Source organism: Carcharodon carcharias, chromosome 26 (assembly GCF_017639515.1).
Source record: "Carcharodon carcharias isolate sCarCar2 chromosome 26, sCarCar2.pri, whole genome shotgun sequence".
Taxonomy (NCBI): domain Eukaryota; kingdom Metazoa; phylum Chordata; class Chondrichthyes; order Lamniformes; family Lamnidae; genus Carcharodon; species Carcharodon carcharias.
In genome coordinates, this window is record NC_054492.1 from 44,360,116 (window position 1) to 44,372,603 (window position 12,488).

The 12,488-nt window shown below is 42.5% G+C and overlaps 1 protein-coding gene across 2 annotated transcripts in view; it reads right to left on the reverse strand.

Moving 5' to 3' along the window:
* The window catches only part of mapk6 (mitogen-activated protein kinase 6), a 29,121-nt gene extending 16,848 nt beyond the window's left edge, over positions 1–12,273 (reverse strand). Inside the window, exons 1-2 of one of the 2 annotated variants that reach the window (XM_041175033.1) lie at positions 12,049–12,273; positions 686–1,891 (exon numbers count right to left, since the gene is read on the reverse strand). In XM_041175033.1, coding sequence (XP_041030967.1) covers positions 686–1,240 — 555 coding nt within the window. In that variant the 5' untranslated portion in view covers positions 1,241–1,891; positions 12,049–12,273. Of the gene's footprint in view, positions 1–685; positions 1,892–9,205; positions 9,336–12,048 lie in introns of those variants that run through there. The other variant, XM_041175034.1, reaches the window with a different exon arrangement.
* Between the last annotated feature and the right edge of the window lie 215 nt (positions 12,274–12,488).

A 12,488-nucleotide genomic window follows, 5' to 3' on the forward strand; every position in this document is an offset into this window, starting at 1 on the left:
TTGATAAAATCCAGCCTTTTTATCCGCATTCAATATAGAAGTTGCATAAGTGACAGCTGTAAAAAGAAGGCACTCATCTGATATCCAACATAAGGCATATCTTTCTACAGCTAGTTGATTTAATGGCTGATTTTACTACAGACACAGGGCACTAAAAGTGGAAATGTTTTGTTTTTAGCACTGCCACTTCTTTGTCAAAAAAGTCCATGCTAAACCATAAGTACTGCAGTACATTATAGCTGTGATATATATCACATACATCAATATGGGAAGACAAGCTGCTGACTGAAATTTACAACACTGTACTTCCAATAGAACTAATGCCACTCTCCTATACTTCTGGAACGTGACATATTTAATCCTTCATTCAAGAGCTCACTACTTTAAAACAATATTTTTATTGCAAATTTTTAATAAAAGGTTGCAAGAATTACTATGATTAAATGTTACTGGTGCATAGCTAAACAACTTAATTTACTCAATTGGTCTTTAAACTGCATAAAAAATTTTCATTACAAAATGTTCACATACAAGTTCCTCATACACAAGTGACACACTACTCAATCCTCCGTATACTATATTGTGCTCTTGCTAAATGTTATTGCAAAAGGTCTGAATAATGACAGCCAGCACTACTACCAACACGACTACCTTATTTGTTCATGGGTAATAAATTAAAACTTACTTTGTGAGAGTAATGGGGATCCATGATTCGTGCCAGACCAAAATCCCCTATTTTCAGCACCAGATCCTCAGTGTTAATGAAGAGATTAGCCGGTTTGAGATCTCTGTGCAGAACATTAGCTGAATGGATGTATTTTAGCCCACGAAGCAGCTGGTACATGAAGAGCCTAGCATGCTCTTCTGAGAATGGACCCTGTTCCAACAGCTTCGCTAGATCGGTCTCCATGTACTCTTGAACAATGTATACTGCATTCAGTTCTGTGATGGCACCCACATCATCAGACATCGGTATCCCACTTGGACCCAAAATCTCAAACACCTTCACTATGTTATCATTGTCAAGTCGTCGGATGATTTTGATCTCTCGCAAGGCATGTTTGACACTCTGTGGGTCACTCAGGACAATTTTCTTGACAGCCACTCGCTTGTCACAGTCATTGTCTACAGCAGAGAAAACCAGGCCATTGCCACCATACCCAAGTGGCTTCAAGTCCATATAACGAGCACCCAAATCAAAACCATGAATGTTCATTAAACTTCCAAACTTTTCTGCCATGTTGATAACCCTCAAGTTTTCCTCTTCTATCAGATGGCCAATCCTATGTCAAAACTAAGCTATCGCAAATCAGCTTCCACAACAAAGAGCAAGCCAACCTTAACCGTTTCTTAACTTCAAGATATTTTCTCTTTGAAATGTTTGCGCCATGTATCCTAGCTAAACAAGGTCAGCTCTGTCCCCAGTTGAATCCCTCCTTTCAAGAATGAACAGCCTGAAGAATAGAAATTCGGGTCTGACCCAGGTCAGTAAATGTTAGGCTTCTAATTCAAAAAAGGGCATCCCTGCAGACATTAAAAATTAAACTAAAGTTTGATTGCAACGGAATGAACTTCGACAGACAGATGCATCCAAACTACTGTTGTAAACAGGCTAACATTTAACAGGGTGTGTGACAATACATATATGTGTTATAAACCTCTATTGACATCCTCCTCATAGTGCAGATACATTCAGTGTAAGACTGGTCCTGAGCAGCGTCATTCTACAGTGCTGATGAGCACTTTTTCTTTCCTTGTAACTATAGTCTGGACAAGCAATGAACTTGTGGCAGCTTTTCTATCTCTAAAAGATGGCTCCCGTTAATGATCAGGTGGCTCGAGCTCACCGCAGTCACAATCAAAGCTATCATCCATTTTATATTTGGACAACCTATAAAATAAAAAGAAAAAAGAAATGTTAAGTAATGGATCCACAGACTTTGTATCAAACAATTGTAAACACAAAGAGCAGAGTTTTCCCCCTCAATTTTCCACTTTTTAAGGGACCCAAAAACAAACCAGCTAACGGTCCTGTAAGCTTGCGATTCTTTCAATTTAAAGATACAGGATATGAGAGACTGCGAAGTATACAAGTGCTAATGTGCTAAATATTTTCATGTTAGGTGTGCCTTTCCACTGCTTTTCTGGCTTTACAACCCAAACAGTGGTCTAAACAGTGACAGGAATCTTCTTGAAATGTCGGCAGCCACTTCTATTTAAAGGTCTGAGTATTGGGTTACAAACTTTGAGATTAGGTAAGGGGCTCAATAAACGAGAACGACGAAAGGAAAAAAAAAACTAAAACAAGAATCAAGGTTACAATACATATGAAAGTGATCATATGACAGTTACTTGATGAAATGGTCAATTTTGGAGTTTAAGCTATTCAATTCCAATTTGTAACAGACTGGGGCAATTATTACACCAGTATATTCAACATAATCTGCCCCTATGCCTAACTTGCATGTTTAATTTACTTTCACGTCAAGACATTTATTATACAGAAGCTTGCAGCAGAAATTAAATTGAACAGAACAATGCCTCCCATCACACACAAGATTGCATTGAAACATTAGTAACATTGAAAATTGTTCCAATTGATAATTTATCTAATGAACTATACAGTACAAAAATATATTTGTAAAATACTTGATGGCATCTCTGGACAACTTCAAGTCAGTAGATTCACGAAAGGTTTTAAACTTCAAGGACAAAAAATGTTTTAATGGAAATTTGAAATTCTGAACAAATTGTTACCAAATAATTAGCTAGTAAATTTGTACCATTTCTCCAGAATGCCTATCCAGTATCCAAAGCTAATATTATCATTCTATATGATTTCAGATGTTTACAGCACTAGTTCTGTGCATTCACCATTGGCAGCTTGGAGACAACAGGAAGTATGAAGAAAAACATTTGTTATGTGGTAAAGTAAAAATGAAAGTGGTGCTATTTTAGTAAAGTTTGATATTTAATTGCTGCTTATGAGTTTCAAGAAGGGTGTCTTGAAGATCTGCACACAAGACTGATTTCACACATATCACAGATGCACTCTTGCTGCGCAAGAATAAAATAATACTTTTGAAAATCTGTTTTAATTAGAATCTACAAGGATTGATGTCCAAATTGAATAGCTCTGTTTGGATAGACAAAATGTCTAAACTCCAGAAGTGTTTTTGCACACTATGCACACGAAAGGCTAAAATAATGCAAGTCATTTTGCAGTTACGACAATGTTACACAGGTCAAGCTTCCTTCCCCATTATCAGGCATATGATCTTAATGGAATAAACTTAATTGAGCACAAAATAAATCTTTCAGCTCCTGTGGGTTAAATATTAAGCATGATAAGCACTCAATTTCCAAATCTTCCCATCTGGATTTAATACATGACAGAACAGATGGTTCTTAGAAAGGGACAAACAAGTAAACATGTCTAAAATTTGCATTTCAGTTTTGAAGCAAAATTTCAATTTGGAACAAGCTCTCTCCCATTCTTACCCATGAATGTGCCCATCACATCAGTTTAATTAACTGCTGCACACCAACAAGTATCTTATATGTCTTTTAATCTGCTTTCAATGCTTTAAAAAAAAAGAACTTGGTGAATATACTTGAATTACTTAATGCTATAAAATAGAACACTGATGCAATGAAAATTTCAAAAATGACATGAGAACTCAAAAGACAATTTATGGTTCACTTTCTTTATCCAAACATTACACAGATAAAGGAGGCCACAGACAAATGGGCCAGGAGTTTGCTCCACATTCAACAACCCTAAAAAGAAAGAAAAATGTGCCCAATGCACACCCACTTTGTCAATGTCCAAAACCCTGAAGAATCTTCCCAACCTACTTAGAATATTCTGGAATGGAAAATGTTCTAACTTTTCAGCTATGAATATGGATAAAATGGATCATACAGCCCAGGTTCTTTAACTTTGTGTGTTTTCAATTCCCTGAATGCATGTAATAACTAAAACTGTTCAGGTTGCGTGCAGTCAACATCCTGGGGACTTACCACAGACCAGTAACCAAAACAAGAATCAAGGTTACAATACGTATGAAAGTGATCATATGACAGTTCCTTGATGATTGGGTCAAGTAACCAAATCTTGAACCAGACATATCAATACTGTAGCTACAACAGCAGGTCAGAAGCTGTGAATTCTCAGACGAGTAACTTACCTTTGGAATTCCCAAAGCCTGTCTATTATCTACAAGGCACAAGGTAGGAGTATTATGAAATACTCTCCACCGTGGCTCTAATAATACTCAAGAAGCTTGACCATCCAGGACAAAGCAGGTCACTTGATCCACACCTTGTTCACCTGAAACATTCACGCTTTTCACCACCAGTGCCACGGCAGCAGCACATACTTTCTAGAAGATACAGTGCAACAACTCACCAAATATCTTTTAACAGCACTTACCAAGCCCACAACCTATACCCTCTACAAGACCAAGAGTAGCAAGATACATAGGAACACCACCACCTGCAATTTCCCCTCCAATCACAGACCATCCTGACTTGGAACTACGGTTGCCATTCCTCCACTGCCGCTGGGTCAAGATCCTGAAACACTCTCTGTAGCAGCACTGTGCATGTAGCTACACAACATGAACTGCAACAGTTCTAGAAGGTGGCTCACCACCACCTTCAAGGCCAATTAGAAATGGGCAATAAATGTGAGCCTTGCCATCGATGTTCAAATTTCATGAACAAAGAAAAAGTGCTGACACGCTTTAGGTGGTTTTGTCCACTGACCAACAGATAGCTACAAATCTCAATCCAAAAATAAAAATGTAATATAATTTTATGTCGGGTGATACAGTAGGTTGGAGCATATTTATATATGGAAATCAATTGCATTAATAAATAACAGTTTTCTACTAGATACTTTCTTTAATGTGGTAAACATTACTGTGATAGGCTTTCATGTTTATCAAATGTTATTCTCCTCTATTAATTACTTTTCATAGTTTTCTAATTGGTTTGATCTATGCAAAATTTGTGTAACACATCTTATAGGTTTACAAATAATTGCCTCTTCCATTGAAAATGTAATTTGAAAGGCAGGTGTGCATCAGAGTTACAGAGAGATGTGTATCAGGGTTAATGTAATACTCCAGAGTGGGAAGATTTAGATCCCCACATTTGGAACTTCCAATCTCTGTCATACCTCTGTAGAGCCAGTAACCATATGTTTCCCAACAGAAGGGAGAATAGAGTGACCAAAAGTTGTGTCAAGATGCAGCTTATTGAGCAGTGAACGTAGCATGGGAGAACTTATGTGCCCGTCCTCTGAATTAAAGCACGGAAGTTTAAGACGACAAAGCAGGAGATTAGATTTAAGTAAACCCAGAGTGCTTACAATGCTCAATATTTAACCCAAAGAGTAACAATGAACAGAAACTGGTACTTCACAAGAATTCCACTACCTGTTCTACTTAATTGCCCAATTAAGGTTGTGTTGAAAGGGTTAAAGTGAAGAAAAAAATCAGGTAATTAGGCTAACATAGATTAAATGCCACAATTTATTCAGAAAGCAAACCATGCATTCCCATGTACGTTCCTCAATTAACCCAAAATATTAGTCTGAAAGTTGTTCCAGAGCTATTTAAAACTCAGTATAATCAGGACCTTCATACACATCTTAGCTTCCTGCTATAAACAGAGTCTGCAAATGCTGAATTTGGGGAAAAAAGTGGGCACAGTGACACCGCCAGCAGCACTTAATGTTAAAGTCTCAACAATAACAGACAAACTACATTTTTGTAATACTTCAATTACATTTGGTCAGGATTATTATTTCAAGATAGCACTAAGCTGGATTATGATGATCATAGAAAATGCTGGAAATACACAGATCAGGCAGCATCTGTGCAGTAAGAAACAGAATTAACCTTTCAGGTCAATTGGAGCAAGAAACAGAGTTAATGTTTCAGGTCAATCTTTAATCGACCTGAAAGGTTAACTCTGTTTCTCCCTGTACAGATGCTGTCTGAACTATGAAGTATTTCCAGCATTTTCTGTTTTTATTTCAGATTTCCAGCATCTGCAAAATCTTGCTTTCCAATTATCATCATCATGGTTTGGAGTTTAAAAACCTGGCGCACATTTTTGGAGAGGGAGCCAGGGAAGTTTCCAACAAAGCAAGCAAAAACCCTGGATTGTGGTGAAAATACTCCTCACAATAAAACCAGAACAATAAAAGCATCCACTGGAACTTGATAACAGTGACTTAGCATAATAGCCTTGCACCTTTAATAAAATGGTTTTGAATTTATTTTCTTAGGGGTCTTCTGTAACTCACAGGTCTCCTTTTTCAATAATTATATACAGATTTTAATATAGCCGATAAACAATCTCACAAGGAATAACAAAAATCCAGATGATCCATCATTAGTGACTTATGATGTCTGTGTATGCTTTAAATTAACCTAGGCTTGTATTATTTATTCTGTTCATACTTCCCTCATACTTGGTCATTCAGACACACTGATAAACTGCCACAGCAAATATTCAATTTAACGTAACTTTATATAATGCACAACTTACACTTTGGACTGAATTTTGGGGATTAAATGGGTTATCACATTTTCATTCCTCTCCCCCCTCCCTCAAAAAAGTGACACTTTTGGCTTTGGAGCAGTTCAAAGTAATTAACCATGTGCAAGAGCTGCACGGCAGCTTAGTTTTTTTGCACTTCCGGCTGTAGCTTTATTAGCTTGGTGCATGTGACAAAGTTAAACGAAATTTACTGGGATGAAAAGCTCTCGGTTGTTTCAAATATTTCCATAATTTTAAACTATCAGTTGAAACGCTCATTCCTGTCACATTGAAAGCGGAATAACAAACCCCATTCATAGTATAATTACAAAGTGGAATTTCCTATCATACCGTTTCCTGACCCCGTGAAGAGCACATAACATTTGGTGTACTAACGTCACAGTCGGAACTTCTACTTCTGGGCATTGAGAAACAGCCACTGTGCTTACAATGTTCACAATAAAAACAAAATCCGAATAGATCATTCAACTTCTGACTAAAGGCCGCAAACTTCACACACTGCTGCCTCCTAGTACATTTTTCATGCAGTCCTCAAATCCATCGCCACTACAAATGTGGATCACATATTCTCACTAGTTGAAGAAACACGAGCGATCTGCTAACCACCACATCTAGACACACCTCACGCCCACTACAGTACCTGTAAATTACGTATGAAACTGCTCTGTGTAATAAAATCACGACTTCTAAAGCCATCATATTGAATCAGATTATCAAACTTCAAAAACCTCACTGCCCTGTTCCATGTTTAACACCTGAATATGGCGTACTGACCACGTTGTTGAGCATTGGCAGTTGAGCATTGGCATTTAATATGGAAATTCATAGGAATAAATCAGTTTACCAAACAGGTTTTCCCCTTTTGATTTTGTCCACAGTTGGAAAGTAATTTTCAGTAAAAAAAAATTACCCTCCGGCAGAAAAAAAATCCCCAGAGAAATTCATCACATGACTAACTAATCCAGCATTGATATCACTTCAATGGAGAGAAACCAAAGTAATGACACAGGGAATCTAAACGCAATTATCATTCTGCGAATCGCACCCAAGGAAAATTAGAAGTAGTCCAGTGTTTCCGCGAACATTAGCGAGGACCATTGTGAACCGCTAGTTCTGATCACGGCCACGGTTTAGGGGCTTGAAAGGAATCAGGCGGACTTAAATTAATGTGTTTCAGAGCAGGTTACTGAAACATAGCCGTGGAACATGACAGATCCGAGTCGCTGCCTGGAGTGACCATTCAAACCCGGCATTAACGTCACAGGAAAATAACCCGCAACTTTTGTTGGAGAAAAAAAAAACCCACATGAGTCACATGAAAATGAGCCACGTCGTCTTCCATGAGCCACGCCGAGTCCTTGACGTTTTGTCGCCCTGGAAATATTACTCACCGTCTGGAGGCTTCAATTTTAGTCGGGGTGGGAGAGAGAGGGGGGGTGGTGGGGGGTGGAGGCACATGGGGGTTATGGAAAGCCAATCTGATCTCCTTTCATAATGAAAGGTCAGGAAAGATTGATGCGGTCAGTACTGCTGAGTTAAATCAGATCTTACTCAGTTCAAGTCGCCTTAAAAGTACGGGTATAGAAAAGGACGTGGGAAGAGACAAGATATGTTCTTTGGGGAGGAAGGGAAGAAAAATTCCAGAAAGTATTCACTTCGATGGCGTTAAATTTCAACGGCTGCGATTTCTCCCCCCCCCCCCACCCCCACCCCCCCCCAAAAAAAAGCCCCCCCCACAAAAGTTACAAAGGATTTCTTAAATCCCAATTAACCCCAAAGGGGAAAGAGGGATTGGGATTTGAAGTCCAAATGAGCCTGACCGCGTGTTGCTGAACAATGAGGGACTCAGCGCCCCGGAGCCTCTGGCCGGGGGCGGGGGGGGGGGGGACCACACACAATGTGTTTCACACCCTGTGAGGCTGTGACAGCTTCACTTCACCCGGCTACTGCTCACTACAGCCCGGACTGTAACCTCAGCCTCAGCCGGATGGCCGCATAATGTGTCTGTGTGTGTTTTCTTTTAAATGACCGGCGCGTTTTCATCCGCAACACCGCCCCCCCCCCCCCAACAAACAAACAAAAAGCTCAATCATTGAGAAAGAAAGAAGCCGTGCCGGTCCACCCCACTTGATGGAAGCGGCGAACCGACCAAACTTGATGGTTGACTGATAAGGTCCCGCCTCCGCTGCTCACTGATTGGTCGAGAGTCCCCGCCCATCGCAGCCGTCTCCGTCGCTGATTGGGCCGCGCGGCTGTTAATCATCAACTCGGCGGCCCCGGTTCTCTTTTTTTTCCATCGTCCTTACACTGGGGGGGGCGGGGAGGAGGAGGGAGGAGGGGAAAAAAAAGCCGGTTCCGTGGGAAATTTAGCCGCGACCGGGAATGAGGCACCGAAGTGGGAGCCGGTTGTCCGAGCGGGGGTGGGGGAGCCGCGGGGGTGGGGGAGCCGCGGGGGTGGGGGAGCCGCGGTGTCCCCCCCCCCCCCCCCCCCCGCTCTCTCTCCGGCCTCAGGCCGGGGCTCCCCCCGCCCCCCGCCCCCCCCCGTCAGACAAAGGAGACAGAGAGAGAGACTCTCCCCTCACACACTCTTCAAATCAAACCCCGCCCCAAACCCTCGCTAACTACTCACTCGGCGTCCCAAAAGCATGAGGGAAGCTTCGAGTGCGGCTCCGCTGCTCCGTCCCGCCACGGCCACTAACGCCGCCTGACTCGACGCCGCCGGAGAAGGCGCAGCAACCGAGACCCACCATCCAGCGCGCGCACGCGCGCGCGGCCTCACCCCCGCTACCCGACAGCCCCCGCGCGGCCAGCTCAGCCGCCCGGCGGGAAATTCAAACCCATTCACTGCTCAAAGCAGCAGCAGCAGCATTAGCGTTGCCCACCCTCAACATCTAACCCTCAACATCTAACCCCCAACATCTACCCCCAACATCATCTACCCCCCACATCGACCCCCCAACATCATCTACCCCCCCACCCCAACATCTACCCCCCAACATCATCTACCCCCCAACATCATCTACCCCCCCACATCATCTACCCCCCACATCCAACCCCCCAACATCATCTACCCCCCACATCTACCCCCCAACATCATCTACCCCCCAACATCATCTACCCCCCACATCATCTACCCCCCACATCTAACCCCCCAACATCATCTACCCCCCACATCTACCCCCCCAACATCATCTACCCCCCACATCTACCCCCCAACATCATCTACCCCCCCACCCCAACATCTAACCCCCAACATCATCTACCCCCCAACATCATCTACCCCCCCACATCATCTACCCCCCACATCTAACCCCCCAACATCATCTACCCCCCACATCTACCCCCCCAACATCATCTACCCCCCACATCTACCCCCCCAACATCATCTACTCCCCACATCTACCCCCCAACATCATCTACCCCCCACATCTACCCCCCAACATCATCTACCCACCCACCCCAACATCTACCCTCCCACATCTAACCCCAATCATCTACCCCCCACATCTACCCCCCAATATCATCTACCCCCCACCCCAACATCTACCCCCAACATCATCTACCCCCCCACATCATCTACCCCCCAACATCATCTACCCACCCACCCCAACATCTACTCCCCCACATCTACCCCCAACATCATCTACCCCCCACATCATCTACCCCCCAACATCTACCCCCCAAACATCTACCCCCCCAACATCTACCCCCTCACATCTACCCCCCCCACACATCTACCCCCCACACACATCTACCCCCAACATCATCTACCCCCAACATCATCTACCCCCCAACATCTACCCCCCCAAGCATCTACCCCCAATATCTACCCCCTCACATCTAACCCCACACATTTACCCACCCCCCACACATCTACCCCCCACACATCTACCCCCAACATCATCTACCCCCCCCCAACATCTACACCTCCCCCCCAATTTACCTCCCCTCCCCCTAAGCACTAATACATTCCCCCACTCCAACACCACCGGCGCTTGGCATTCAAAAGACAAATAAACAGGAGCGGGAAATGAACATGTGCATTAAGCAGTAGGACGTTATAATTCATGATTCGTTATGAATTATTATAAATCATGATTAATGGATACCCAGTTAGAAATTGTACCCCTGGCAGCGCAGCAGCAGAACGAGAAAAAAAATCCCCGCGGGTTACATGTTTCAAATTGGAACACCAAGGTCTTCATTTTCCACCGCGATTTTTAAGTTTCTATTTTAAATACTGCCGGATCTAGGCATTCCCCTTTTTGCTTAATTACACATGTTTCTCACCTTCTGTGGGTGCTGTCACAATTGTAATCTGGCCTGACTCGCGCATATGTTCAAATTCTGCTTTACTCTTCGCTTAATCTATAAAGTTCAGGTAAAAGTCCAGTTGGAAGCAACTTTATGATGCGCCCGATGCCTAATTCATATAACACGACAAAAAAATGATGAAATAACATGGATTACCATAGTAACTAGAGATACAATGAAGTGACCAAACAATGAATTAAATTGGGTATTGTTTTTTTGAAGTTGCACAGTAATCTGACACGCTGAACGTAATGTTGACCGTGGCAGATTGTGCCATTTGCTTTAACCAAATATCACAGGAACACTATTCACAGCAGCGGATCTGAAAAAAAATGAACGTTCCATCGCACTTGCATGCACAGCAAGGTTAACTACTGCCTCCAAGTGTTGTTTCTGCCTTGTTTTATTTCATTCCGAAATCAGGTCGCCGGTTGGTAAGATAATGTTCCGCATTGCCGAAGCTAATGCGGTTACATTTCAATCATAACTCTGGATTAAATGGAAAAAGCCCCTGCTATATGAATGTGATGCTGTTTGCAACCCTCTATTTCACATTAGGGGCATTTTTTGATGCCGGAGCTCAGTATCATGACAAACGTACTCTCGGACATAACCAAAAGAGGAATGAGGAAAATTAATTTTGATGTTGGAACTAGGCTTGGAAAATGGATGGCTGGCATGACATGTCACTGAATAAATGTTAATAGGTCAGAGAAACCTATTAGTGGTTTAAATTTAATCCCGGAGGAACCACTTTAGCTTTGAATATGCAAAGTTGATATTGAAGTTTCCCCCCATATAACGGAAAACAAAGCGGAGTTACAAAATGAAAGGACGTCAAACTTCTGAACAATATTACCGCTTCCAATTGACAGAACACCGATTGTACATCACACCAGTCAACAGCGAACAAAACAGTAACAATTCACTTAACTGCAATTGACTTACGAACAATAGTCGCTTTCAAGAGGGGAGCTAAATGTAGCTATTGCAGTGAGTGTAAACTGAAACACGCACATGTAAGGGACAGCTGCACCAATCTGCCAATAGCAATCAATGTTATCCAAGGAATAGCGGGTGGTAGCCCCAAAGTCGACATGTTTCTCAATCATGCACAAATTACTTAAAAAGTGGCAAGTTTGTCGTGAAGCGGCTTACCATTTTGGCGTTTGACAGCGGTTAATTCAAGGACTGCTCTATTTGCTAAAGTTTATCATGCAATCAGGCGAAAAGATTCCTCGTTTTCAAGAAGCGAGCGGCCACTATTTCTTTAATTTAGGTGCTGTTTCTGCATTCCATTTACTACAAGTCAAATCCACCGTGAGTGGCGAGTGTCAGCCGAATTTAAATTGCGTTTGCAGCAGTTGTTGCTGGTTTTACAGTATCGGAGGCGGCGCTTGTATCAGTTTCAGTGTCAATGTCATTGTCAGTGTCAACCCCGCAGTGACGCATCGAGCTCGTAAACAGAGACCCAGCCCACATCTTCCCGTCTTACACAATTACCATTGCCCGCAAAACAAACCACGGAGACAAAATACTTGTATTTGCCCTTTTCCAGGGTTTGTTGTGTAAACCGATGAAGAAGTGAAGGGGGCGAG